General features: G+C 51.1%; 1 protein-coding gene across 2 annotated transcripts in view; it reads right to left on the bottom strand.

Annotated features, from left to right (window-relative positions):
- The window catches only part of PGAP6 (post-GPI attachment to proteins 6), a 59,118-nt gene extending 55,308 nt beyond the window's left edge, over positions 1–3,810 (bottom strand). The window contains exons 1-2 of one of the 2 annotated variants that reach the window (XM_090023274.1): positions 3,612–3,689; positions 2,972–3,059 (exon numbers count right to left, since the gene is read on the bottom strand). Coding sequence is in view for 1 of the 2 variants with exons in the window: in XM_090023273.1 (XP_089879399.1) it covers positions 3,612–3,708 (97 nt within the window). In the remaining variant the exon portion in view is untranslated. Of the gene's footprint in view, positions 1–2,971; positions 3,060–3,611 lie in introns of both variants that reach the window. The other variant, XM_090023273.1, reaches the window with a different exon arrangement.
- Between the last annotated feature and the right edge of the window lie 22,326 nt (positions 3,811–26,136).

The raw sequence follows: 26,136 nt of genomic DNA, 5'->3' as shown, positions 1-26,136 counted from the left end.
GTGGACTGTGAGCAAAAGACCAAGCAAAAGGCATTCAAAAGAGAGATAAAGAGGACAAAAAGAAAAGAGTAAACCATTTGCACTGTTTTCAGCAAAACTAGAGTGAACTTAGGGTTATTTATAGAAGCAGCTGGAAAGAGTGAAAAGTTTATAGGGCAGCAAGATCCTTCCCACCTCCTAGCCCAGTTAAGTGGGATACAGTAGTGACAAGGGCAATTCTCCCCCGCAGTTCATCAGTGAATGGTGGGACAAAAAACAGGGTAGTCACCCAGAGCTGGTCTGGCTCAGGAAAAACATGCTGCTTTCTAGTGGGTTGTTTAGTTATTTCTGTAGGCAACTATTGATCCTCTGGATCTTGGTGCACATGTAAGAGGTCTAGTCAGAGGTGAATCTGCTTGTACAGAGTCCTGCAACTACACATCTAGATAAGAGTATGGAGGAATGGAGGTTGCCTAAGACCTACCATTCCCCCTTTAGATCACTGAGACAGAATCCAAAGGTCAGACCGAGTCCAGACATTCAGTGCCATGATGGCTGTAACTTCTGACAGAGAGCAACAGATATGAACTGCTAAAAAATCACAGTGCCTTAAGGAGTTACTTTCCAGAAATACTGGCCCCATAAACAGAAGAATCCATCTGTAAAAGCTCTCTTATTGGGTCCTAAGAAATTCCCCACTGGCTCTCAGAACAAGGCCTGTTCTCCAGTTTCATGTTTTAATGCTGAGGTAACCTCTGTGCCCTATACAGGTATCAGTAACATACTGAAAGCAAACACCACGTGCCAAAGAATTGCAGCTTCATTAAGGTGTTGTCAAAATGCAAAACCAAAGCTGAATCACAGAGCGCAAGCAATGAGGAAATAGCTCAGCAGAGGGAAGAATAGCTGTCAAAGATTAACCAAGTTTAAACATAAATATGTGGGGTAGGGGTAGAGAGAGGCAGGGTGGTCATAAAGGTTAGAGCAGTGGTCTCCAACCTTTTTAAGTAGGAGATCACCTTTGGCATTTAAAAGCAACCCAAGATCTACTGTGTGCCAACACCCGCTACCCAGCAGGTAAATCTGGGGGGGGAAGAGGGGCAGATCAAGGCAGGGAGAGAAAAAAATATTTGGGGGCATGCCCCCCAACAGGTAAGTCTGTGGGGGAAGGGGTGGGGGAGGGAGGGGAAAGGAGCATGGGGGTGGGGGCAGGGCAGATCAAGGCCCCAGCCCTAGCCTCACTTCCTCACTCAATGCCTTGATCTTCCAGGCCCTGCTCCCCCCCCACCCCCCAAGGCAGTAAGGAAGAAAGTGGGGCTGGAGCAGTGGCAGGCCTTACACAGCCAGAGCACGTGATGGAGCTGCAAGTGGCTTATCTGGGCAGCATGAGGATGGGGAGGCACAGGCATGGGGGACCCCTGGAGCCACATGCCAGCCAGGCTGGCTGCAGGCTGGGCTGTGGCAGCACTGGGAGCAGGGCTACAGGGGGACTGCAGGCCTCCCAAATTTGCTGTAGCACCCCCCACAGCCCTCTCTCCAGGTACCACCACCCAGCCTGAATGCAGCACAGCCCAGCTCCCTGTGGTGAAGAGTGCAGCACTGCCTTCCAGCCCCAGCCCACCCTCCCCCCATGGAAATCCCAGTGTGGGGGGGCAGAGGAAAAGAAAGACAGTGCTGCACTGTTCACAGCAAGGAGCTGGGGTGTGTTGCGTTCCAAACGGTGGTGGCACTGGGAGGGGAGGCTATGTGGGGGGCTACAGTGAATTTTCAGGTGCCTGTAGCACCCCCTCCACCCATACCCCCACTCTGTGGGGCTCTGTCCCTCACCGTGGGGGGCCTCAATCTGGTCCCTGCCCCTTCCCTCCCCCATGGACTGACCTGCTGGGCTGGGGGTAGGGTGCACGCACATGCATGCTCAGCACACCCCAGCTTCAGATCAACTTCAAGAGGCTCCAAGATTGACTGGTCAATCAAGATCCACTGGTTGGTGACCACTGGGCTAGAGCTACCATGCAAATTCTGCTGAAAGAATAATCAGTGGGAGTTCAAGGCAGAAAACTGCTTTTAGTGGAGCCAACAGCTGTCTCTTTAACATGGACAGACCAGCGAAGAAGATCCAAGTACTCTATTCTGTTTCAACTTCTTAAGAATACACAAGTTTTGACAGAAAGCAGTAAGAACAAATATGAAAAGACTCAGTTCCATCCTATCTCCACCCCAAAGAAACTGGCACAGACCAACTAATTGGTTCTTTCAGTAGGAACTAGCCTATATAAATCACTTTATAACTTCTTATCCACCGGGATAAAAAGCTGTTAGTTGGACCACTTCAAGCTTAGTGCTCTTTGGGCTAGGTACTAACACCCCTTTTGTCCTACATCCATCCCTATGAACGGTTAAAGGTAAAAAAGCATGACTTGCTCACCATGCTGCTCCATGCTCCATGCTCACCATGTTACTACTCAAAGCTTTAACTGATGCTTGGTCTTGGCATCTAGGAAGTGCTCCTTCCTAGATAGCTAGGGGCCACTGTTTCTTGGTTTTTCGGTTTTTTTAAGTTTGCTAGACAGCATTAGATGGAGAGCTGAAAGTAAGCATCAAACTAGAAGACTGCTCTCACACAGTCTTCTTACATTGGAAGAAATCTGCAGTTCTCTGAACAAGGGACTAAAAGTGACCTCCAGGGTCACTGAATCCAGTTCCCTAATATTGTAGGCAACTATGTCATATAGTCCTATCTGTAAGTGTAAGGAGACTGTACTTTATGTAAATAATTTGGAGCTTGCGTTAATTAGAGCTATCTGCAATCTGAATAATCTGCCTGGGCTGGGCATTCAGTCTAACCTATTTAGTGGACAAATTCTGCTGCCTGCATTAGAGAATTTGCTAGCACATGCAAGAACTGGGAGGGGAGAAGACACGTACAAGGATTAAAAGGGCAATAGGCAAGTGACACAAATAGTTTCCTTTACCAAGTTACACTAAGACTCACAGAAATGTTATGGAAGCGACTGGTCACAAAGGAATCAATGTCCAGAATTACACACACTTCCAGGGATGGCACAATATGGGAGCAGGCACTGCAAATCAAGAGGAAAGGACTGGCCCCAAGAGCTGGAAGCAGGCGAGGCAGCAGTGTCAGCCCCGGCACACAGAAAGGTTAACATCACCTCTCCTGCCACGGCTCGCGACCGCCCGGCCCACACTCGGTGCCGTGCTGGTGTCTCTCCAGACAGCCCCACGCCGAGGCGAGCGCGGGGCCAAGGCCCGCCAGAGCCGCGCTCGGCCCCCAGCCCACGCAGCAGGCTGCACCTCCCCGGCGGCCCGGGCTCCCGCTGCACCAAGCCGCCAGGGAAGCCGCAGCCAGCCCTGAAGAAGCCGCTTCGGCCGGAGCTCCCGGCCGGCCCGGCCCGCTGGTACCAGCCGAGACGCCCCGCCCCGCCCCGTGGCCGAGGGGACCTGCCCGCAGCCCGCCGGTCCGGTCGCCCTCGCCCCCCACGAGACGTGCCCCCAACGGCCAACGGGGCGCACGGCCCGCACGGCCTCTGGCTGCCTGCTCCGGCGCGCGGGCTGTGGGCTCCAGGCCCCGCGGCGGCGAGCAAGGGACCCAGCCGGCCCGGGCGGGCACTCACCGGCGCGGCCACTGGTCCAGCCGCTGCGAGCGGCGCGGAGCGAAAAAAGCTGCAGCAAGAAGAGCCCGAGCCCGAGCCCCGACCCCGCGCCGCGCATGACCGCAGCTACCTCGGCCTCGCCGCCCTGGGCCGCCGGCCTGGCCGCCCATCATAGCCAGCGGCTCCGCAAGCCGCTCGCTTCCGCTTTCCTGCGCCCGCCCCGCCCCGCCCCCTCCTGGAGGCCGAACCACTCGTCCCTGCGCCAGCGGCTGCTGCGGGGAGGGCGGCTTGGGAGCGGGATTCTCGCAAGACAGCGCCTCTGGTCCCAGCGCCCCTCAGCCTCCAGTCCGGAGCAGCCCCCACGGTACCCAGCGCCCACGCCAGCCGCAGGCCCAGGGGGAGGTGCACGGGGATAATGGAACGCCATCCGCACTCAGCTCTGCCGCGGCCCTGTCTGTGACTCCCAGATCCTCCTTCCCCCTGGGATTCCCTTATCCTCATCCCCAAAGAGCAAAGGGGAGGAGCACCGTGTGGCCCTCAGTTTAAATCTAAATACACACTCTACCCAGGGGATTGCAGGACGTGTGAGGTGGGAGCAACAGAGATTTTTATTTTTTTTAATTAGAAAACACATCCAGGCACTCTAAAAATGACTGCAACAGAGGCCTCCCAGAGCAAGTTACAACAGACAGCTGTCAAGGATTACATAGCACAAACATGATAACTAAAATCACTTACCACTTAAACATATAAAATAGCCAGAATCAGACACAGTGGTGATATCCCAACAACAAAATAAATCATGTTTCTTTACATACATCTTCAGTCATATGGTACATATGCCAAAAACAAAATGTGAGGTGCAATAACTCCTACCCTCCATATCCCACATGCAAAATCCTCACCCACCCACTCCTGCACAGGTGCCTTACCACAGCTTAACCAATACCTACCTGACTTAACCAAAGCCAACCCCTTGAAGTCCAGCCCTTGCCGCAGCCTTGCATCCCCTTTTTCACTCTTGTCCCTGTCCCTACCTCTATAACTGCAAGCACTCCAGTGTGGAAAAACACAACCCCTTTAGCACTAACAGCAGCATACCTTCCATAGTGCTTTCATACATGTGGTCAACACCCTTAACCCCCGCATCCCATCCATCCCCTCTGATAACCCGTATAAGACTTTTTCAAACTTGACCCCCATTCCCCTTCCCATATCTTTCAAATACATTGCTACTTGTCCCCACACCCGTTGAACATAAAAACAGTCCTACAGCACTTGTGGCACTGACTTGGGCTCATCACAAAGCTCCCTTGGGCACTTCAGGCACTGCAACAGCCCCCAACAATAGAGCACCTGTTGCACTGGCAAGATGTTCCACACTGCCCTCAACACCAGTTCCTCATGTTCTCCTTTCCATTCCTTCTCCACCACCCCTTTCCACACCCTACTTACCTGCTCTGATTTCAACGCCCCACCTCTTAGAGCCCCCAGCCCTTCGAGGCCCAGCCTGTGGCGAAATGCCGGGCTAGCGGCTCTGGCACCGCTTAGGGGAGCCGCGGGCTTTGCGGAGTTGTGCGAGCGCGCAGCTTGTGGGGCGGAATTGAGGTAGCTCTTAGCCGCCCTCGAGGTTCGCCGAGTTGGCACAAGTAGACGACTTAGAGTAAGTTGTTAGTGTCTCTTAATCTATAGGGTGTCCGTTGGTTCACGAGGTTCCAGAGCCAGCCCTTGCGTTCGAACAGTGGAACTAGTCCAAAGCTAGGTGCGGCTGCCGACTCCTTAAGTCCCAGAACTGGTCAACGGCTCATGAATGGGAAATACAAAGCAATACTGTAACACGGTGAATCGTTGTCAGTTGTCGGATTTCTGAGGCCTTTATCTTCGCTGGGATACGCCCAGGCGGGGAGGCTGAGAACCGGTCTGCGGGGTGATCAGGCCCACAGAGTTTTCCAGTTGTCGTCTCTGCTGCTTCCTGCTTTTTTGCTTCTTTTATAGATGTTTGTTGGACTGCCTCTATGACACTAACTATCGTATATAGAGATAGGATAATTTTCTTTTACATAATTATTGCTAGGCAGACTTTCTACATAAGTTTGATTTCTGCAGAAATGACACTTCTAGATAAGAAATGAAATTTACAGAATGCACATGTGTAGCTTAATGCCAGTGGAGAAAAGTACAAAGCGTTCATTTTGATTAACAGTCGACTTCAAGGTTACATAAATGTGAGAGTGCTGTGCGGCAGTTATACAGAAAAGGAAAAATAATATAAAGTCTTTGCTAAAAACTATAAGATAGTTACACAGCCCTGCCAAACCCTGCCCCGTAACAAAATTTCCCAGTTGCGCATAAGGGAGCAACATCTGCCAGGCCCACACCCCTCTTCACCTACTCCCAAACAGCCCCAACCTTCTTAATAGTCTTCCCCCAAAAAACCTACAGAAATTCAAAACCATCCACGGTGCCCCCCTGCACTTCCTTCACCACCATTTTCAAGAAATGAACATAAAAACTATGTTAGGGAAACCCCATCCCCCACAACCTTCCTCCTTACACAACTCCATCCTTTTTTGTCTTCCCCCGCCCCGCTCCCCCACCTCAAAAAAGAAAAGGCACAAAGCCCACTCACCAGGCCTGTAGCCAGGATGAGGAGTACACCGTACCCATGTACAAAATCATTGGCAACAAGCACTGTTTGATAACCTTCACCTTCCCCCTAGATGATAACACTCAGGAGCCAGAAGCAGGGAGGAGAGGAGGGATCCAGGCACACGTGTGTCCCGCACACACGTGTGCCCCATTACCTGACCTGAGGCGGATGCAGCAGCAGTGGAGCCAGCAGCGGGGGCAGCATCAGCTGATCCCCCTAAGCTAAGTGGGCAGAGGGACTGGACACAGCTGAGCCAGGTCCGGTGGGGAAGCCCCCCAGATCCCTCTTAGCTGAGCCAGTAGGGAGCCGTGCTCCTGAGCCGCGCCGCGCGAACAGAGCAGGAAGGGCCAGGAGGGAGACTCCTGCTAGGGCAGGGTGAAGGCACTGCACTAAACTATAAATAAACAGCAACTCCTACGATGGTGTCAATGTGGAGTGCTGCCAGGGCCCCTGCCGGGGGGTGCAGTCTACCTGGGGCTTGTCTGAGGCCTCCACCCAGACAGAGCCCATGGGGTGGCTGGTGTCCCCCCACCCCCTGGCCTGCGGGGGTTGCCCAGCAAGGCCCGGAGGGGCAGGTATTGGGGCCCCCCCACCTGTCCTGCAGGCACCCACCTTAGGGTCCTGGAGGTGTAGGTGAGGGAGCTCCAGGAGGAGGTTAGCAGGCTGAGGGGAATCAGAGAGGTGGAGGACAAAATTGATGGCTATTTCCTTTCCCTGCAGGGCCACACACCCAAGGAAGAAGCACCTCGGGAAGTGCCCTCCACTGCAGAGTGGCAGACGGTCACCTCCAGAACCAGGGCTGCCCGCAACACAACAGTACCACTTCCTCCAGTCCGGCTGGAGAACAGGTACGAGGCCCTGGCAACACTAAAGGAGAAAGAAGGAGAGGAGGCAACCAGAGAGGAGGCAACTCCACACTCTCCATGCTCCAAACAGGCCGAAGGAGCTAAGCAGTCCCGGAGGAGAAAGCATCGAGTGATCATCATAAGTCACTCCATCCTGAGAAGTACAGAGGGCCCCATCTGTCACCAGGACCCCTCGACACACAAGGTCTACTTCCTACCCAAAGTAAAGATTCAGGACGTGATGGGGATGATCCAAGCCGTGATCCAGCCCACCAATTACTACCCCATGGTCCTAATCCATGTGGGTACTAATGATGCAGCCAAGAGAAGCCCTGTTCACCTGATGGCGGACTGCCATGATCTGGGGGGCGTGCTGAAGGAGGTAGGTACACAGGTGGTATTCTCTTCTGTTCTACCAGTGAGTGGACGTGGAACATGACATGAGACATGCATCACAGAAACCAACTGGCAGCTTCGGGAATGGTGTCTTGGGGCGGGCTTTGGCTTCCTTGACAATGACCTGCACATCACGACAAGAGACATGCTCAGATGAGATGGGCTCCATCTTTCCCCTAAAGGTAAGAGTGTGTTCTCTTGTAGGTTGGTGGATCTCCTCCGGTGGGCTTTAAACTAGGCTCGTTGGGGGAAGGCAAAGACGAGGGCGGAGGAAGCCTTGGACCGCTAAACCAAGCAGCTCCCACAAGTACAGCCCAGCCTAGACTGGCAAGCGGAACATATACACAGGTAAGCAACAGGGGCCAGGGTAATGCTGAGATTAAGAGGCCAGTGCACACATCTTCAGGAGGCCTCAGATGCCTCTACACAGACACACGTAGTATGGGAAACAAGCAGGAGGAACTTACCCTCCTGCTAGCTGACACCAGCCCAGACATAGTGGGGCTCACTGAAATGTGGTGGGACCCAACACATGACTGGGCAGTGAATATCAAGGGCTACAGGCTGTACAGGAGGGATAGGACAGGGAGGAAAGGCAGGGGTGTGGTGCTCTACATTAAGGAGGAATACACATCCTCACCAGGTAGCAGAGTCAGAGGAAGGGCACTCGGAAGTGCTGTGCATTAGAATACAAGGCAGTCAAGGGGAAAGAGACTTAATGGTGGGGGTCTACTACAGACCACCCAACCAAGGGGAAGAGCTAGACCAGGAATTCTTAAGTCAGCTCACAGAGGTAGTTAGGTCAAAGGACGTGGTCATCATGGGTGACCTGAACTTTCCAGACATCTGCTGGGAAGAGCAGTCAGCCAGGTCTGACCGCTCCTGTAGGTTCCTAGCCAGAATGCAGGACCTCCATCTAACCCAGGAGGTGCACAGCCCCACCAGGGGAGACACCTTGTTGGACCTGGTGCTGGCCATGGGTGATGACCTGGTGAGGGGGCTGCAGGTGCTCGACCACCTGGGTGACAGCGATCATTGCCTGCTGGAATTCACCATCCAGCGCAAGGTGGCAAAGGCCTGCAGCAAGGCAGCAGTCCTAGATTTCAGGAGGGCAAACTTCAATGAGCTAAAGAGAATAGTCGGGGAAGCACTAAGGTCCTGGAAGAGAGGGGAGCCGGATGTCCAAGAAGAGTGGTGGCTCCTTAAGGAGATGATCCTCCAAACCCAAAGGGAGGTAATCCCAACATGAATCAAAAAGAGCAGGAGGGTGCAAAACCCCCATGACTCACCAAAAGCATCCGGGAACATCTCCTAGCAAAAAGAGAGGCATACACCCAATGGAAGGGAGGGGCCATCACCAGGGAGGACTATACTGCGCTTGCTCGGGGCTGCAGGGGGGCGGTCAGGGAGGCCAAGGCAGGGATGGAACTGAGACTAACTTCCTGGATCAAGGACAACAAGAAGTCCTCTTTTAAATACATAAGGGACAAAAAGAAGGTTCCGGATAACGTGGGGCCCCTGCAAGACATGCTACGTAATTTGGTCGTCACACCAGACGACAAAGCTAACCTATTTAACAATTTCTTTGCCTCCATTTTCCTGAGCAAAGACTGGATCAGCCCCCGCACTGGACCCACCTCAGGCCCCAGGGAAGGTGCACCTAGGCCAAGGGTCAGTGAGGATCTACTCAGGGAACTTCTGGAGGGACTGGATGTATTTAAATCAGCTGGTCTGGACGATCTCTACCTCAGAGTGCTGAGGGAATTAGCTGAGGTCATTGCAGGACCCCTGGTACGGCTTTACAAGCACTCATGGTACTCTGGTGTGGTGTCAGAGGACTGGAAGAGAGCCAACATGATTCCCATCTTCAAAAAAGGGAGGAAGGAGGACCCGGGAAACTATAGGCCAGTTAGTCTTACCTCGATCCTGGGAAAGCTTTTGAGAGAATTATCCTGGCACATGTCCATGAGGGCCCAGCGGAGGAGATTATGCTTAGGGGCAACCAACACAGGTTCATTAGAGGCAGGTCCTGTCAGACCAACCAGGTGGCCTTCTACGACCAGGTCACCAAATCCTTAGATGCAGGGATAGCAGTGGATGTAGTCTTTCTGGACTTTTGGAAGGCCTTCAACACTGTCTTTCACCCCATTCTCATTAAAAAACTGGGCAACTGTGGTGTCAACACCTACACAGTCAAATGGGTCGCCAACTGGCTGGAGGGCTGCACCCAGAGAGTGGTGGTAGATGGGGCATTTTCAACCTAGAGTGATGTGGGCAGTGGGGTCCCCTAGGGCTTGGTCCTCGGGCCTGCACTGTTCAACATCTTCATTAGTGACTTAGATGAGGGTGTAAAAAGCACCCTGTTCAAATTTGCTGACGACACAAAGATGTGGGGGGATGTGGGCACGTTAGAAGGGAGGAATAGGCTGCAATCAGACCTAGACAGGTTACTGGGGTGGGCAGATGAGAACAGGATGGGTTTCAACACTGACAAGTGCAAGGTGCTGCGCCTGGGGAGGAAGAACCAGCAGCATACCTACAGGCTGGGGAACTCCCTTCTCATCAGTACAGAGGCAGAAAAGGATCTTGGAGTCATCATTGATGCCAAGATGAACATGGGCCGACAGTGTGGGAATGCAGTCAGGAAGGCCAACCATACCTTTTCATGCATCCACAGATGCATCTCAAGCAGGTCCAAGGAGGTGATCCTCCCCCTCTATGCGGCACTGGTCAGGCTGCAGCTGGAGTACTGCGTTCAATTCTGGGCGCCGCATTTCAAGAGGGATGTGAACAGCATGGAGAGGGTCCAGAGGAGGGCCACTCGCATGATCAAGGGACAGCAGGGCAGGCTCTATGAGGGGAGGCTACAGGACCTGAGCCTGTTCAGCCTCCACAAGAGAAGGCTGAGGTGGGATCTAGTGGCCTGTTACAAACTAGTCAGAGGGGACCAGCAGGCACTGGGGGAGTCCCTGTTCCCCCAAGTACTACCAGGAGTGACTAGAAATAATAGTCACAAGCTGGCAGAGGGTAAATTCAGATTAGACATCAGGAGGTGCTACTTCACGGTCAGGGTGGCTAGGATCTGGAACCAACTTCCAAGAGAAGTGGTGCTGGCTCCTACCCTGGGGGTCTTTAAGAGGAGGCTAGATGTACATCTTGCTGGGGTCGTTTGAACCCAGTACTCTTTCCTGCCATGGCAGGGGGTCGGACTCGATGATCTGCTCAGGTTCCTTCCGACCCTAGAAACTATGAAACTATGAAACTATAAGCCCCACAACCCTACCGTCTGTTTCACCCTCCCCTCCAATACCTCCCATGCGCACTTCCCTTTCCCCTGGGTATTCATCCATACACCCAGTACCTTAAGTTCCTCCCTCTCCACCCTCTCTTTGATTATCAAAGAGGCCATCTTTAACAGACTAGCTGATGGCAATATCCTGAGGGATACCCAGCATGGGTTTGTTGCGGGTAGGTCTTGCTTGACCAATCTCATTTCCTTTTATGACCAGGTGACCTATCACCTGGACAAGGGGGAAGAGATCGATGTCATATATCTTGACTTTAAAAAAGCCTTGGATCTGGTATCCCATGATCACCTCTTAGCTAAACTGGCCAACTGTGGCCTCGACCTTACCACGATCCTTTGGCTGGGGAATTGGCTCCGTGGTAGGACCCAGAGGGTGGTGGTCAATGGGAGCCAATCATCTTGGTGCGCTGTGACCAGTGTCCCTCAGGGCTCTGTCCTAGGTCCTATACTATTTAACATCTTCATCAATGATGTGGACATTGGTGTCAGAAGCAGACTGGCCAAGTTTGCCGATGACACCAAACTCTGGGGTAAAGCATCCACACCTGAGGACAGGAGAGTGATCCAGGCAGATCTTGACAGGCTCAGGAAATGGGCGGACAAGAACTGGATGGTGTTTAACACTGATAAATGCAAGGTTCTCTACCTTGGGAGAAAAAACCTGCAGAATACTTATAGGCTCGGCAGTGCTACGCTGGCTAGCGCTACAGATGAAAGGGACTTGGGGGTCATGGTTGACCACAAGATGAACATGAGCCTTCAGTGTGATGCTGCTGCTATTAAAGTGAGCAAAACACTGGCTTGCATCCAGATATGCTTCTCAGGCAAATCCCAGGACATCATTCTCCCATTGTACTCGGCCTTGGTGAGGCTGCAGCTGGAGTACTGCGTCCAGTTTTGGGCTCCACAATTCAAGAAGGATGTGGAGAAGCTTGAGAGGGTGCAGAGGAGAGCCATGCGCATGATCAGAGGTCAGGAAAACAGACCTTATGATGAGAGGTTCAGAGCCATGGGGCTTGTCAGCCTGGAAAAGCTCAGGCTCAGGGGTGATCTGATATACATTTATCAGGGGTGGTCATCAGGATCTGGGGGAATGTCTGTTCACCAGGGTGCCCCAAGGGATGACAAGGTCAAACGGTCACAAACTCCGCTGTGTCCGATGCAGGCTGGACATGAAAAAGAACTTCTTCACTGTCCGAGCCCCCAAGGTTTGAAATAGGCTGCTGCCGGAGGCAGTTCAAGCACCCGCTTTGAATGCCTTCAAGACACATTTGGATGCTTATCTTGCTGGAATCCTATGATCCCTGCTGACTTCCTGCCCCTGGGGCAGGGGGCTGGACTCAATGATCCTCCGGGGTCCCTTCCAGCCCAAATGTCTATAAAATCTATGAAATCTTTCCACCCACAATCCGAATTTCCCCAAGTCCCCCCAATTCCCTACCACCAAGACAACACTCTTCTCCACATTCACCCTCACCCCAGATACCTCCCCAAACTCATTCCCATGCTTCATCACCCTCTCCAGCAACACCTCATCCCTCACCATGCACAACATGTTGTCCAAGTGTAAGAGGATTTTTAATTCCCCTCCTCTTGGCACCATAACCCCGCTGATCACCAAGGATCCTGGTTTTCTCTGGTAAAAAGTCACAAATTCCCACATAAAAAACCCCAAATCCATGATAAAAATCAAAGGCCCCCACTGCCCCTCCCCCCCAGCTCTGCTGGTGCCCCTCACTCCCCCTATTCACACCACTGATCAGCAGATAGTGCTTAGGGATTCTTAAAGCACAATTAACTCTTAAATGGAATGTAAAATAGAAACACAGACAACTCAGTGTCCTAAAATCAAAGTCTTACTTTATTAGTACTACAAGTATTATCCCAGCAGTTTCTATATTCAGAGAGAGAAAACACAGTACAATGATCTCACCCAATTCCAGATGTTACTTTGGCTCAGAAAAGACGGCCACTCAGTTCCTGAAGCAAAGGGTGCGTCATTGGTTGGGATGATCCAAACAGGTGTTGAAAGCTGGATTCATGATGTAAATGATGATGACAATGATGACAGCACGCTTAACTTCCTTGCTTCACCCTTTTATGCTTTTCTTTAACTTGACTCCTTTGATGACTCCATGCTTTTGGATCGGTCTGTCTGCAGTCAGCATACTGTTCATATTTAATGCTGTCAGCATATTCCTTTGTTCAACAGTCCCATTACAAGCATGCCTCTTAATTTGGTCTTTTTCCGGTGTCTTACTTTAAGCATTGTCCATTTGTCTCCTTTATCACCTTTCATTAACATATCCAATCATTTCATCCCTCTGATTCAGCTGGTTAGTCCCAAGTTCAGTTAATATGAGCTAGTAACAAAACTATTACTATGTTGTGTTAGAAAAACTTCTCACTGTGATAGAAAAGGAAAGAAACATCATGTGAGCAAACTCAAGGCCATAAGCTGCTTGCAAGAAACAAGACCAGCTGATACTGCAAACACCAGCAAAATGAAAAATTCAAATAACAGTGAGGCTATACAGAACTTTAGGCTGAATGTAAAAGAAAATTTTAAACAATGCTATAATTCACCACTCTATCAACAGATGCAACTTTAAAGCATAAAATATGACAAGCTACCCTAACAGTCCCCTCCTTGATGGCTAGGTTCACCTATGCCATCACTGCACGGAAATCAGTTCGATAATGAACCTCTGCTTCTGATGCTCAAGGCCTGTATGGGTTGTAGCCATCAGCCGAGCTCTTTACACAGGGAGTGATCATTTCACCCCAGGCTTGCCTGACATCCTGCTTATTGAAGAAGGTTGTTATAATATAATCTTTGCAGCTGTTGACCTTGATAGCATTCTAGTCTAAAATATAGTTGTTTCATTTTTCAACTCAATAAAATCATGAATATGTAGCCCGGGTACACCCAGGGGGGTGTGCCCTGTCCTCCGATGACAGTGGTGGTGGTCAGGCAGGGTGCTGAGGAAGGGGTCAGCTACTAGAATGGCTTCCTCCCCTCTCTATACAGCTAGGCGGAAACCAAATACTTAACTATGTACAATTTATTACAAGAATAAATGCAGACACTTACTTTAAAACACAGAATATTTACAAGGCTTAAAATATAATACTATATATAATATTCCACAATTCACATACGATACCGAATATGAACCAAATAACTTACAACCTATACAACACAATTAACACATAGGGATATTAACCTATATAACCCAAGTAAATTAACAATAATATTTCTTTAAATCTTCACAAATAACAATGCCAATATACACATTGAGGCATTAAAACACATAAACCGTATAAACCCCCTTAAAGAATACACCGAGCCATACAGTCCTTAACATGACAACTTCAGAATAGGGAGTGCACTCAGCACCACCCCCCCAAGGCATTTCCCTGAAGCCCGTCCTCTTTAGGGCCCTGGGATATGGACACGTCGCTCCCACAATGGGAGGTGGAACTGGCAGACCCTCCTCACCCATGTCAGCCACCCCTGCAGGGCCCACTTCCCCAGCAACTCACTCTTCCTCTCTGGAGAAGTCCATGCTCCTCCCCTGGTGGCCGATCCTGCAGGAGCCTCTCCCCAGCGGCACCTTCAGCTCTCCTCAACAGCCTGGCACCCTGCACTGGGCATCCAGGGCTCTCCCTCTCCTGTGGGAGCCACGCCTTTGCAGCCTCCAACTCCCTGGTCTCACAGTGGGGCTTCTCCCCTTTCCTGGGCCCTGCTTTGGGCACTGGGACTCTTTTAGCTAAAAGTAGAGCCGCACTGCAGGGCTCCAGTCACTTGGCCTAGGGCCAGAGCTAACGTGAACAGCCACGAGCTGCTTCCAAGGTGGTTCTCCATGTGCTGACCTGTGCACCAGGTGAGGCCCAAGCAGCCTTGAGCTGCTCCCAGGACCAGCTCTCTATGTGCCAATCTGCACACCGACTGCCCAGCTGCTTGCTGGGTTCACAGGCTCAAGCAGCCTTGAGCGGCTCCTAGAGCCTGATCCCCATGTGCTGATTAACATACCACTGAAGCTCAAGCAGGGTCCTGAGGATGGCTGTCTCTGGAGCTCCTCTCTCCTCACCATCCCTCATCGTCTCTCTCTAGCCTGCTGAGCACGCTCCCCTTTTATACTCTTCAGGGGCTCCACCCCCAAAGTTGTCCGGACCTGGCTGGTGCAGTTACAGTTTCATAGTTTCATAGTTTCGAGGGTCAGAAGGGACCTGAGTAGATCATCTAGTCCAATCCCCTGCCATGGCAGGAAAGAATACTGGGGTCAAACAACCACTGCAAGATGTTCATCCACCCTCCTCTTAAAGACTCCCAGGGTAGGAGCCTGCACCACTTCTCTTGGAAGTTGGTTCCAGATCCTAGCCGCCCTGACTGTGAAGTAGCACCTCCTGATATCTAGCCTAAATCTACCCCCCGCCAGCTTGTGACCGTTATTCCTGGTCACTCCTGGCAGTGCTTGGGGGAACAGGGACTCCCCCAATTCCTGTTGATCCCCCCTGACTAGTTTGTAACAGGCCACTAGATCCCCCCTCAGCCTTCTCTTGTGGAGGCTGAACAGGTTCAGGTCCCGTAGCCTCTCCTCATAGGGCCTGCCCTGTTGTCCCCTGATCATATGAGTGGCCCTCCTCTGGACCCTCTCCATGCTGTCGACATCCCTCTTGAAGTGTGGTGCCCAGAAATGGACGCAGTACTCCAACTGCGGCCTGACCAGTGTCGCATAGAGGGGGAGAATCACCTCCTTGGACCTGCTTGAGATGCATCTGTGGATGCATGACAAGGTACGGTTGGCCTTCCTGACTGCCTCCCCACACTGCTGGCCCAAGTTCATCTTGGAGTCAATGATGACCCCCAGATCCCTTTCCGCCTCTGTGCTGACAAGAAGGGAGTTCCCCAGCCTGTAGGTATGGTGCCGGTTGTTCCTCCCCAGGTGCATCACTTTGCACTTGTCTGTGTTGAATCCCATCCTATTCTCGTCCGCCCACCCTTGTAACCTGTTTAGGTCCGCTTGTAGTCTGCTGCTTCCTTCTAGCGTGCCCATATCCCCCCACATCTTAGTGTCATCAGCAAATTTGAACAGGGTGCTTTTCACCCCCTTGTCCAAGTCACTGATGAAGATGTTGAACAGCGCGGGCCCAATGACCGAGCCCTGAGGAATGCCACTGCCCACATCCCTCCAGGTTGAGAAGGACCCATCCACTACCACCCTCTGGGTACGGCCCTCCAGCCAGTTGGCGACCCATTTGACTGTGTGGGTGCCGACACCACAGTCCTCCAGTTTCTTGATGAGAACGGGGTGAGAGACAGTGTCGAATGCCTTCCGGAAGTCCAGGAAGACTATGTCCACTGCTACCCCTGCATCTAATGATTTGGTGATCTGATTGTAAAAGGCCACCAGGTTGGTCTGACAGGCTCTGCCACTGATGAACCCAAGTTGGTTGCCCCTAAGCATGCAGTCCCCAGCTGGCCCCTTGTGGATGTGTGCCAGAATAATTTTCTCAAACAGCTTGCCTAGGATTGAGGTAAGACTAACTGGCCTATAATTTCCTGGGTCCTCGTTCTTCCCCTTTTTGAAGATGGGAACTACGTTGGCCCTCTTCCAGTCCTCCAGCACCACACCAGAGCACCATGAGTGCTCGTCAAGCCATGCCAGGGGTCCCACAATGACCTGGGCCAATTCCTTTAGAACTCTAGGGTGGAGATCATCCGGACCGGCTGACTTGAATACTTCCAGTCCCTCCAGAAGTTCCCTAACTAGTTCCTCACTAACCCTTGGCCCAGGTGTCTCTCCCCTGGGGCCCAAGGGGGGCCTAGCTGGGAGGTGACTGTTCTGGTCCCTACTTAGGAAGACGGAGGCAAAGAAATCGTTAAACATGTTAGCTTTGTCGTCAGGTGTGACGACCAAATTTCCTAATGTGTCCTGCAGGGGCCCCACATTACCAGGAACCTTCTTTTTATACCCTAAGTATTTAAAGAAGGACTTCTCATTGTCCTTAATCTGGGAAGCTAGCCCTAATTCCATCTCAGCCTTGGCCTTCCTGACTGCCCCCCTACATCCCCGAGCAACTGCAGTATAGTCCTCCCTGATGTTGTCCCCTTTTTTCCATTGGGTGTACACTACCCTTTTAGCAAAGAGACATTCCTGGATGCTTTTGGTGAGCCATGGAGGCTTGTGTGCCCTCCTGCTCCCTTTGATTCTCATTGGGATTACTTTCCTTTGGGCTTGGAGAATCGTCTCCTTAAGGAGCGACCACTCTCCTTGGACCTGGCTCCCCTCCCCTCTGGGACCTCAGCGCTTCCCCAACTATCCTCCTTAGCTCGCTGAAGTTTGCCCTCCTGTTCCAATTCAGGTCCACTATCTGGTCACCTATGTTCCATTTTTTGGAAAAGGGTGGGGCATTGCTTCCCTTGTGTTGCCTCTGTATTGGTGGGCAGGCTCCACCAATCAAACAGCAGACCCTCGATCCTGGGATTTAACTCAAGCTCCAAAAAGGTAAGCCTGCTACAAATACAAACAATATCTTTTACACAAAAAACAAAATAACAATAGGATATAATATTAAATTAAAAAATCCCAAAGCATTTGGGCTCCATTTAATTAAAGTTTTCCACCAGGAATACTGTCCAGCATTCCAGACTTTTTCTAGTACTGTTAGTACTTCTTTTTTGTTATGTTTGATTTGAACCACAGTTTCTTCATTGTATTTCTTAATAGACTGGAGTATAGTGTGTAGATCAGAGCGAGACAAAACTTGTTGCAAAAGTGGCAAATCCAATCCCATCTGCACTGGGGTTATATCCTGATATAGCCGTGGTTTAGCTTGGATCATTGTAGCAGCTGAGCCATGGCTGAGACAAAAAAATTGCTGGTGACCTCGCTGACAACACCTGGGCCTCTGGGTCCATTCACCACTTTCACCACTGGATTAAATTTTCACACTGGTTTTTGGAAAAGAAAATAAACAAATTTGTTGAGGGAAATGTCTCGCAATAAGATATTATTTATATTTATAGTGCTGACATGCACTGTGGCAATATGCACAGCACCGTAATTTTGGGGGGGTGTCTTTTATAAGTCTCTATACTTTTCTGCATATTACTGCAAAAACAAATTACTTTCCTTCCCAAGGTTTTAACTGTGATATGTGAAACCATTTTCTCCAAAGGCTATCTCCGCTCATTTTTTGTGGTAACTCAACTACGTAAACAATTGGACTTGCCTTGTCCACTATATATGTGGGTCCCTTCCATTTCAAAAGCAGTTCGTGCTTTTTATCTTCCCATTTTCGGCACATTATCTGGTCACCTATGTTCCATTCTGTCAGATCTTTGTTAGGCCTGAATCTCTTGTCTATTTTTTTTTACATTTAGGCCTAATTTTTGGGCCTCTCTGATATGTATATCATTGATGTGTTGCATTAAATAAAGCCTGTACCCATTGATCTATTACAACTCGAGGGATTAGGTCATCAGGTAAGTCTGTATTGATCCACCACTGCTGTGGCAGTTGCAGTTGTCTGCCTGTCACAACAGAAAAGGGTGCAAACCTATGAGATGCTGGAGCTGCTCAAAGTGCTGCCCTCATCCTCTTGGCCCTGCTCCAGGCAAGTGGTGCAGGGCACAGTGGCAGTGGTGCAGTGGTGCTGGCACGTGGTGACCACCCCCACCACCACACTGCCACAGCCACTGGTGGCCACCACTGCACCACTGCCACCTACCCCACATCCTGTGCGGCTTTTCCACCACCAGCCACAGGCAAGCAGGGCGAGGTGTGATGGTGGCAGTGCAGTGGTGGAGGCTGCCGTGTGTGTGCTCCCACTCCCCCCTGGACAGGCGGGGTGTGTGGCCCACAGAGGGACACTGCTGCCCTGGCCCCCCCCCCGGCCCTGCTCCTGAGAGCGGGCACAGAATGAGCTGAGGTGGGGGGCTGGCAGTGCCCCTTACCACTCTGCCACCATGACCCGGGTTGCACTCTGTTCCCACCCCATCTCCCCGCCTGCCTACTCATCTGCCTGGGTTGAGGGTGGGGAAGGTGTTGAGGAAAGCCCCACCAAGAGTGCCCACCAGCCGGCAGGCACTCCATGTTTTCCCCCAACACATCCTTGTTCTCTCAGCCCCAGCCAGCTTCCCCTCAGCCCTGCCCTGGAACCCCTAAGCCTTACTTACCTCTAGGAATGAAGAAGACTGGTCCTGAGGCAGCCTCTGGTAAGTGAGAGCATTGGGTCCTGTCCTTTCCCCCTCTCCCTTCCCTTCCAGGCAGGGTTGGGGGTTTCCTGCCCCTTTTGCAAACAGCTTTTGCAAGCTGGAACTCAGCCAGCCTGCAGAGCTCTTTGCAAAAGTGGGAAATCTGAGGGCTTCCCTGCTAGAAGGGAAGTCCATGTTTTCTCCTATTAAACCAGGAATTCTGTGGTTTTCTCTGTTTTTCCGTGGAAAACGGAAAATCCAGATCCCTGCTGATTACCCTATCCCCCCTGATCTGCTGTGCCAGATGCTCAGTGGTACAAACAAAGAGCCCCGGTGACAGCGGAAACCCTTGTCTCACCCCAGAGTCAATTCCAAATGCCTCCCCCAAGAAACCCCTCAGCAGAACCATACTTGTCCCCCTCCCATAAAGTGCCCACACCCACCCCACCAATTTCACCAGCATCCTCATCTCTTTCAGAACCCAAAACAAAAACCCGTACCCAATGCTGTCGTATGCCTTTTGCAAATCAAGACTCATGACTATAGTGTTCTACTTCTGGTCAGGAATGTATGACAGTGTATCCTGAAGTACTCAATGCACTTGGGTCGTCCACCGCCCCCCCACCACGTATATTTGTTCCCCACCCAGCACCTGCGGTAGCACCTCCACAAACCTTCCCACTAAGATCTTTGAGAACAACAAATCTAAATTCAATGAAGTAATTCACCTTGAGTTCTTGATGTGCTCCCACCCCCCTTTCTGTTGGATCAGAACAACAACATCCTGTGCAAACTCCTCCCCTAACCAATCCCAATCCATAATGTTCCTAAACAATGCCAATAGATCCTCCTTGACTAAGTCCCAAAACTTCAACTCAAATTCCAACAGGATCCCATGGACTCCCTTGCTTTCCATCAGGTTTCTTTATCAACTCTTCCCTTTCTTCCACCCCCACCTTTGCTTCCAACGCCACCACCAGACCCTCCAGTTATTCCCGCCCCACCTCTTTCCTGTGAAACAAGTCCTCATAATACTTGGTCACCTCCCACAAAACCCTTTCCACGTGTTCCACTCTCCCTCCGTCCACCACGCAAACCCCACTCTCCCATCACCTGCTTCTTCCTTTTCACTTGCAAGGCAAAATACCTCCCCCATTCCTCCCCCTCATCCACCCATTCCACCTTTGCCAGGGACATCCACTCTTTCATCCTGCTCCAGAACCAATTTTTCACCCCCTCTCTTGTACTTTCCCATTCTCTCTTCACCACTTCCCCCCTCTTCAACCTTTCCCACAGTCCTTGAACTTCCCCTTGCAAAAATGATAGCTCCTTTTTTTTCCTCCACACCCACCTCCACCTCACTCCGTCGAACCACCCCCGCACACACCCCTTAATTTCCACCCACCAATCCCACTATGTCAGAAAAAATGGCTGCAAAGTTTGCCAGTGCCAGTATGCCCTTTGAAAGGTGTTGCATTCTTGGGCATTGTCTAGTAAGGAGACATTCAATTTACATTCCCCTTTCCCTTGTTTAACCCCCTCTCCAGCACCCACCTCTGCCCACAAGATGCAATGATCTGAAAAGCTCACATAAATCAGCTGCTTATTGCTGATCTCCAACCCCTCCAAAATCAACACAAAATCAATCCCTGATTGCCCCCTCTCACCTGGGTCCACCTTAGTAAATGCCCCCGCCACTTCCCAAACATCCCAGAGACCCTCATTTTTAATCCATCCCTGCAACCATTTCCCAGTGCTATTCATCCCGACTCCCAGACCCATCCCAGTCCGCCCACCCTCTTCAATAATACAATTAAAATCCTCCATTACAATCTGTGGCCCTTCCCCCCCACACACACATCCCCATCTTTTTAGAGAAGAGCACCCTCTCCACTGTTTCAGCTGGAGTGTATACATTATATATTGTCATGTCCAATCCTTCCATCTCCACCACTGGTCTCTGCAGTCTCCCCTCTTCTAAGACTTGCAGGTCTTTGAATTTCAAACCTCCTTCCCTCCCCAAGATCCCCACTCCCTCGGCTTTATTTTCATTAGAACACCCACCCCCCCACAACGGTCCCACCCCTCATCACTTCTCCAAGTATCACCATGACATCCTGCACTCCTGTAACCCCACCACTTGTGTGTCTAGAGCTTGTAACATTGTCTGCATTGTTGCCCATCTCTACCACCTGTACAAACTTCTCACATTTACTGATGCCAAGGTAAAAGCCATTATAGCTATTATCCAATGAGTACACTGCATCACTTCTTGTCAGTCCCACTGCTGAACCCTGAGGTGTCTCTCCCCTTTTTCTCATTCCCATGGCCCTTGCAAGATATTCTTTTGCAGTTGGGCTTAGAAATCTAGCTCCTTCCTCCCTTCCACCTTCCTCAGCCTCTCGTCTATTCACAGGCAGATCCCCGCTCTTTCCCACCTCTTTTCCTATCCCCCTCTCTTCTGTTCATGGTCCTTCCCCCCTCCTGTTGCAGGGCACCTCAGTGTTCTGCTCCTATAAAGAGGTACAGGTGCTGGTTGACAGGGCAATCGCAGTTGGTCAGCTGACTGGAAGGGGGCAGGGCCTGACCTATATATATAATCCAGGCTGAGGCCAGGGAGGTAGCTCTCTGCTAGCAGTCAAGAGAGAAGGAGCTCTGCTGGAGCAAGCAGAGTAGAGAAGCCTAATAGCCTGAGCAGCTTCTGTTCGAGGATACTGGGTAGAGAATGCCCTGGTAGGGATTTGAATGATGGTTAGCCAGATGGCTTAGATTTTATGTTATAGCCCAGGGGCTTGAGTTTTCTGTTTGTAGTTTTATAAAACCGGAGGACCGGGTAAGGCTATTAGGGGTTGGAGGAGGCCTCATAGGGGGTCCATGGTAGTGTGGGGACCCTGGTGCCAGAGAGGGCACAACATTCAGGGGTGCACTAACCCCAGCCCTGAGAAGGGGCGCGGAGGATTGGTGGCCAGGTAAGGCCAAGGCTGCCTGAGCCCCACAGGAAATTTAAGACCTGAGGAGGAGATTTGGGGGCCAGGCATGGCTACAGCCACCTGAGCCCCAGTTGTGAGAAGCCCCAGAGCAGGCATGTGCGAGAAGCTCCAGAGCGGGTAGTGCGTGACAAGCCAGAGAGTGCCAGTGAGGGGCACAGGCTGCATGACAAGCCAGAGGTGACAAGCCAGAGAGTGCCCATGGGACGCGGAAAAGGAAATTGACCAAACAACATCTGGTATACCTGCGAGGCTTGGGGTGTGGTACAGGGGTGGCTGGAGCCATGCATAGCCTATAAGGCTGGGGTGCACCAAGTCAAACAATACAGAACAGGGGCCAGGATAAACCAGAGCACCGTATCCAAAGGGACAAAAGGCAGCCTCCCTTATAAAATACCTAACATCAAAGATGTGGCGGGCGAGGACAAGGGTGCTTTATCTCGAACTTGGCATGGTAGGGGGAGTTAGGAGAGATCACGACCATTCCTAGGACCCTGCACCGTGACACCTCCCCACTCTTTTCCTTTGGTTTCCCCTTATGTTTTCTTCCTTTCTGCCGACCCAGGCTTCTGCTCTTTATCCCCAGGCAGTTCCAGGTCTGTGCCTGCTGCCCCTGACTCTTCTACCCCTTTTTCTCCTCCCTCACTCTGGTCCTCTTCCATCTGCACCTCTTCTTGTGATTCTGTGAGCAGATTTGCTTCCTCAATAGCATCCCCTTTCTGCTGCTCCTCTTCTGGTGTTTCATCAATTACAAAGGTGTGCATGTTGGAATCGCTGGTCTCTGCATCTCCCGGATATTGCTTGCTTATCTCCTCCTCTGCACGTGCCTTGCACACCTTCTTTGTTTATGAATTGACTGATGCTGCAGGTGCCCCTCACCTCCACACACAATACATTTCAGCTGCTCTCTACAAACTTTTGCCTGGTGCCCCATGCCACCACACCTGTAGCAAACCATCAGGCTACAAAAGGCAGCTAAATTCCCTTCTGAGCTGCACCTGCTGCAGAGTTTAAGCTGGCCATAGCACGTTACATACCCCTGGTGGGGACCAATTGATGCCTCAGAGTGCAGGTACCTTACCCCCCCCGGGGTATCTCAGGTTTTTGTGTAGGACCCCCCTGGCCTTCCATGCCCCAGTCCAGATTTGCCACTGGTCTAGGACACATTCTACATCCAGTATCTTCTGAACCCACCCTTCCAGCCACCTTTTCACATCTTCAGGTTCTAGGTCATCACTGTACATTTTAAAGTACAGCACTGTCTCCCAGGCTTTCTGGCCAGTCTCAAAACACAGTCCCCACAGCTCCTCATTACCTGCCACTTCAATATACCTTGGCCAGAAGGCAGAATATGCCTCCCACCTCCAAAATGTTATGTTTCAGTGGCAAAAGCTATCAAATACCACCATGCACCTCAGATCTTTGGATTTGACCTGAGAGTCCCCAAAGAGAACCTGTGCCATAAAGTCTGTTCTCAACATTGTCATTTTCCCCTTAACCCCCTCAGAGTTCAGGGTGGCTTTCACTCACAGTTTAACTGTTCTTCGAGGGTCATCCTCACACCACAAAACGTAGACAGCTTCTGGTTTCTTCCCTGCATCCTCGCTTCTCTTCCCCTCCCTTTGCTTCTGCTCCTGTTGCCATCTCCCTTTCTCTTTAGAATCTTTTCTCGGCTCTGTCTTGTGCTGCTTCTTCCTCTCTGCCATCATCATCTTGCCCTGCCGATCAACCACCAACCAACCCCTACCTCTTCCACCACACCCTGTGCAGGCTCACCCATAGTCATCCCTGTCTCTGATGCTCTCAAATCTTCTAATGACCTTTTTATGTCTTCACCATAGTGCTAGATAAGAGCTTGTGTCCACTCTGCCTCCTCCATCCCCTCAGCATTGGGACACCGCCTGCCTGGTCATGGGGTTTCCCTGGGAGCGGCAGAGATACTTCAGAACAGGAGCAGCCAACCTGCAGCCCTCCTCTGTGTGGCACGTGGATTGGGCCCATGTTGCCCAATCTTATTGAAGGCTGAAATACTATTGTACACTGAAAAACGATTCAAATAACTATGCAAATAAATCCTCTTATTTACTTGATATTGCTCACTGTAACACAGCAGTGAGTGAGGGAGAACTGGGTCATCAAAGCTGAAGCATTTCTTTATTTTGAGACAAGCTGTCATAAAGAAGTACAAATAGCAAACTCAAAAGTTAGTTCTCAGCCTATTTGCAGGCTCAGATTAAGTATAGTCTATGCTTGCCTGGCAAGGGAAACATCAGGAGGCACTACTTCACAGTCAGGGGGGCTAGGATCTGGAACCAACTTCCAAGGGAAGTGGTACTTGCTCCTACCCTGGGGGTCTTCAAAAGGAGGTTAGATAATCATTTAGCCGGGGTCATTTGACCCCAGCACTCTTTCCTGCCCATGGCGAGGGGGCGGACTTGAGGTTCTGCTCTACTGGAGGAGAGGGGAATTGGGTGTTCAAGAAGAGTGGTTGTTCCTTAAGGATACAATCCACCAAGCCCAAAGGGAGGTAATCCCAACACGGATCAAAGGGGGCAAGAGGATGCAAAAGCCCCCATGGCTCACCAAAGCATCCAGGAACATCTCCCAGCTAAAAAAGAGGGATACACCCAATGGAAGGGAGGGGCCATCACCAGGGAGGACTATACCTTGGTTGCTTGGGGCTGCAGGGGGGCAGTCAGGGAGGGCAAGGCAGAGATGAAACTGGGACTAGCTACCTGGATCAAGGAGAACAAGAAGTCTTTTTTTAAATACATAGGGGCAAAAAGAGGTACCAGGTAATGTGGGGCCTCTCCTAGACATGCTAGGAAATCTGGTCATCACACCAGATAACAAAGCTAACCTATTTAACAATTTCTTTGCCTCCATTTTCCTGAGCAGGGACTGCATCAGCGCCCCCCGGAATCCCCGCAGGCCCCAGGGGAGGTGCACCCAGGCCTAGGGTCAGCCTAACCTATGGCACACCTGCCAAAAAGGTTTGCCTGCACTGCTCTAGAAAGGACTTGACCACCAGAAAGAAGTCTGAGGTGGTCAAGTCTCTCCATGATAGATCCAGAGAAAGGCAGGGTGATGCATGGTCCAGGGCACTTACACAAGTTACAAAAAAATGACCCTTGATAAATCAGGTATTAGCAAAAGGTGCTATATATCAGATCACCATTAGGAATTTATGTTCCCTCAATGGATTAATTTTTTGTGCCTTCACAGAACTGGGGGGAGGAGTGCAGCACACAGCTGTTCCCTTCTGTTCCACCCTCCCTTCCAGCTCTGGCCACAGCTGAGCCAGCAGCTGCTGTTAAGAGGTGGGTAGGGAGCAGGGGGGAAGAAGGGACAGCTCCCGCCAATATCACAGCTGGGGTACCTGGTGGGGGGCTGTGTGGCAAGGGAGTTCCATTCCACCCTGCCCCCTCCTCCAGCTCTGGCCAGGCAAGACCCAGTCAGCAGTTGTATGCTGCCCCCTCTCTCTCCCCCTCTGACTTCCCTGGAGGTGGCTGGAGCTGAGGGGTAGGGGGGCAGGCTGGGGAGGGGGCCAGTTGGGTAGCCTCCTCAGAGGCTGCTGGAGCACTCCCGCCTACTGTGCAGACAGATGTCTGTTAGGTCAAGAGAGGGCTCTAATTCTTGGCATTTTGTGTAAAACACCATGAGTTAAAGCACTACCCCTAAACATCTGTACCCCCTAGGGAAAGATCATTCACTTATTCACTTTTTCCTCTCCTTATTGATGCTAAGAAATTTGTTGCTTTCATGCTGAATTTCCCATAAGAAATGGGATTGCACCCTGCTTCTGTCTCCTACAGGCATAGCTCTTTCTTTCAGCCTGTGATTAATGTCAGAAATTGGTTTGTTGCTGTTTTTCTTACCCCATAACTTTATGACCACTGTTAGAAAATCATAGGTGGCTGCTGTGTGCTGCTTTTGGTAATGCATTTCTTTGCTACATCTTCAGTAATATAGAGGGAACAGAGACAGGCTTCCATCACTGGGTAACTTACAAGGTCAAGGTGAGGTGTAGCATATTTTAAATGATATTCTGGACTAAGAAACTGAAATACTGGTTCTGGTGAATTACAAATAAAAGTATGTGTTAATGGATGATTGAGCAGGGTGATACATGTTGCTTCATACCTAGCCATGCAGAAC

The sequence above is a fragment of the Crocodylus siamensis genome, chromosome 12 (genome assembly GCF_052110815.1).
Source record: "Crocodylus siamensis isolate JL-2025a chromosome 12, ASM5211081v1, whole genome shotgun sequence".
Lineage (NCBI taxonomy): Eukaryota > Metazoa > Chordata > Crocodylia > Crocodylidae > Crocodylus > Crocodylus siamensis.
This window is presented reverse-complemented; position numbering and strand designations above follow the sequence as displayed.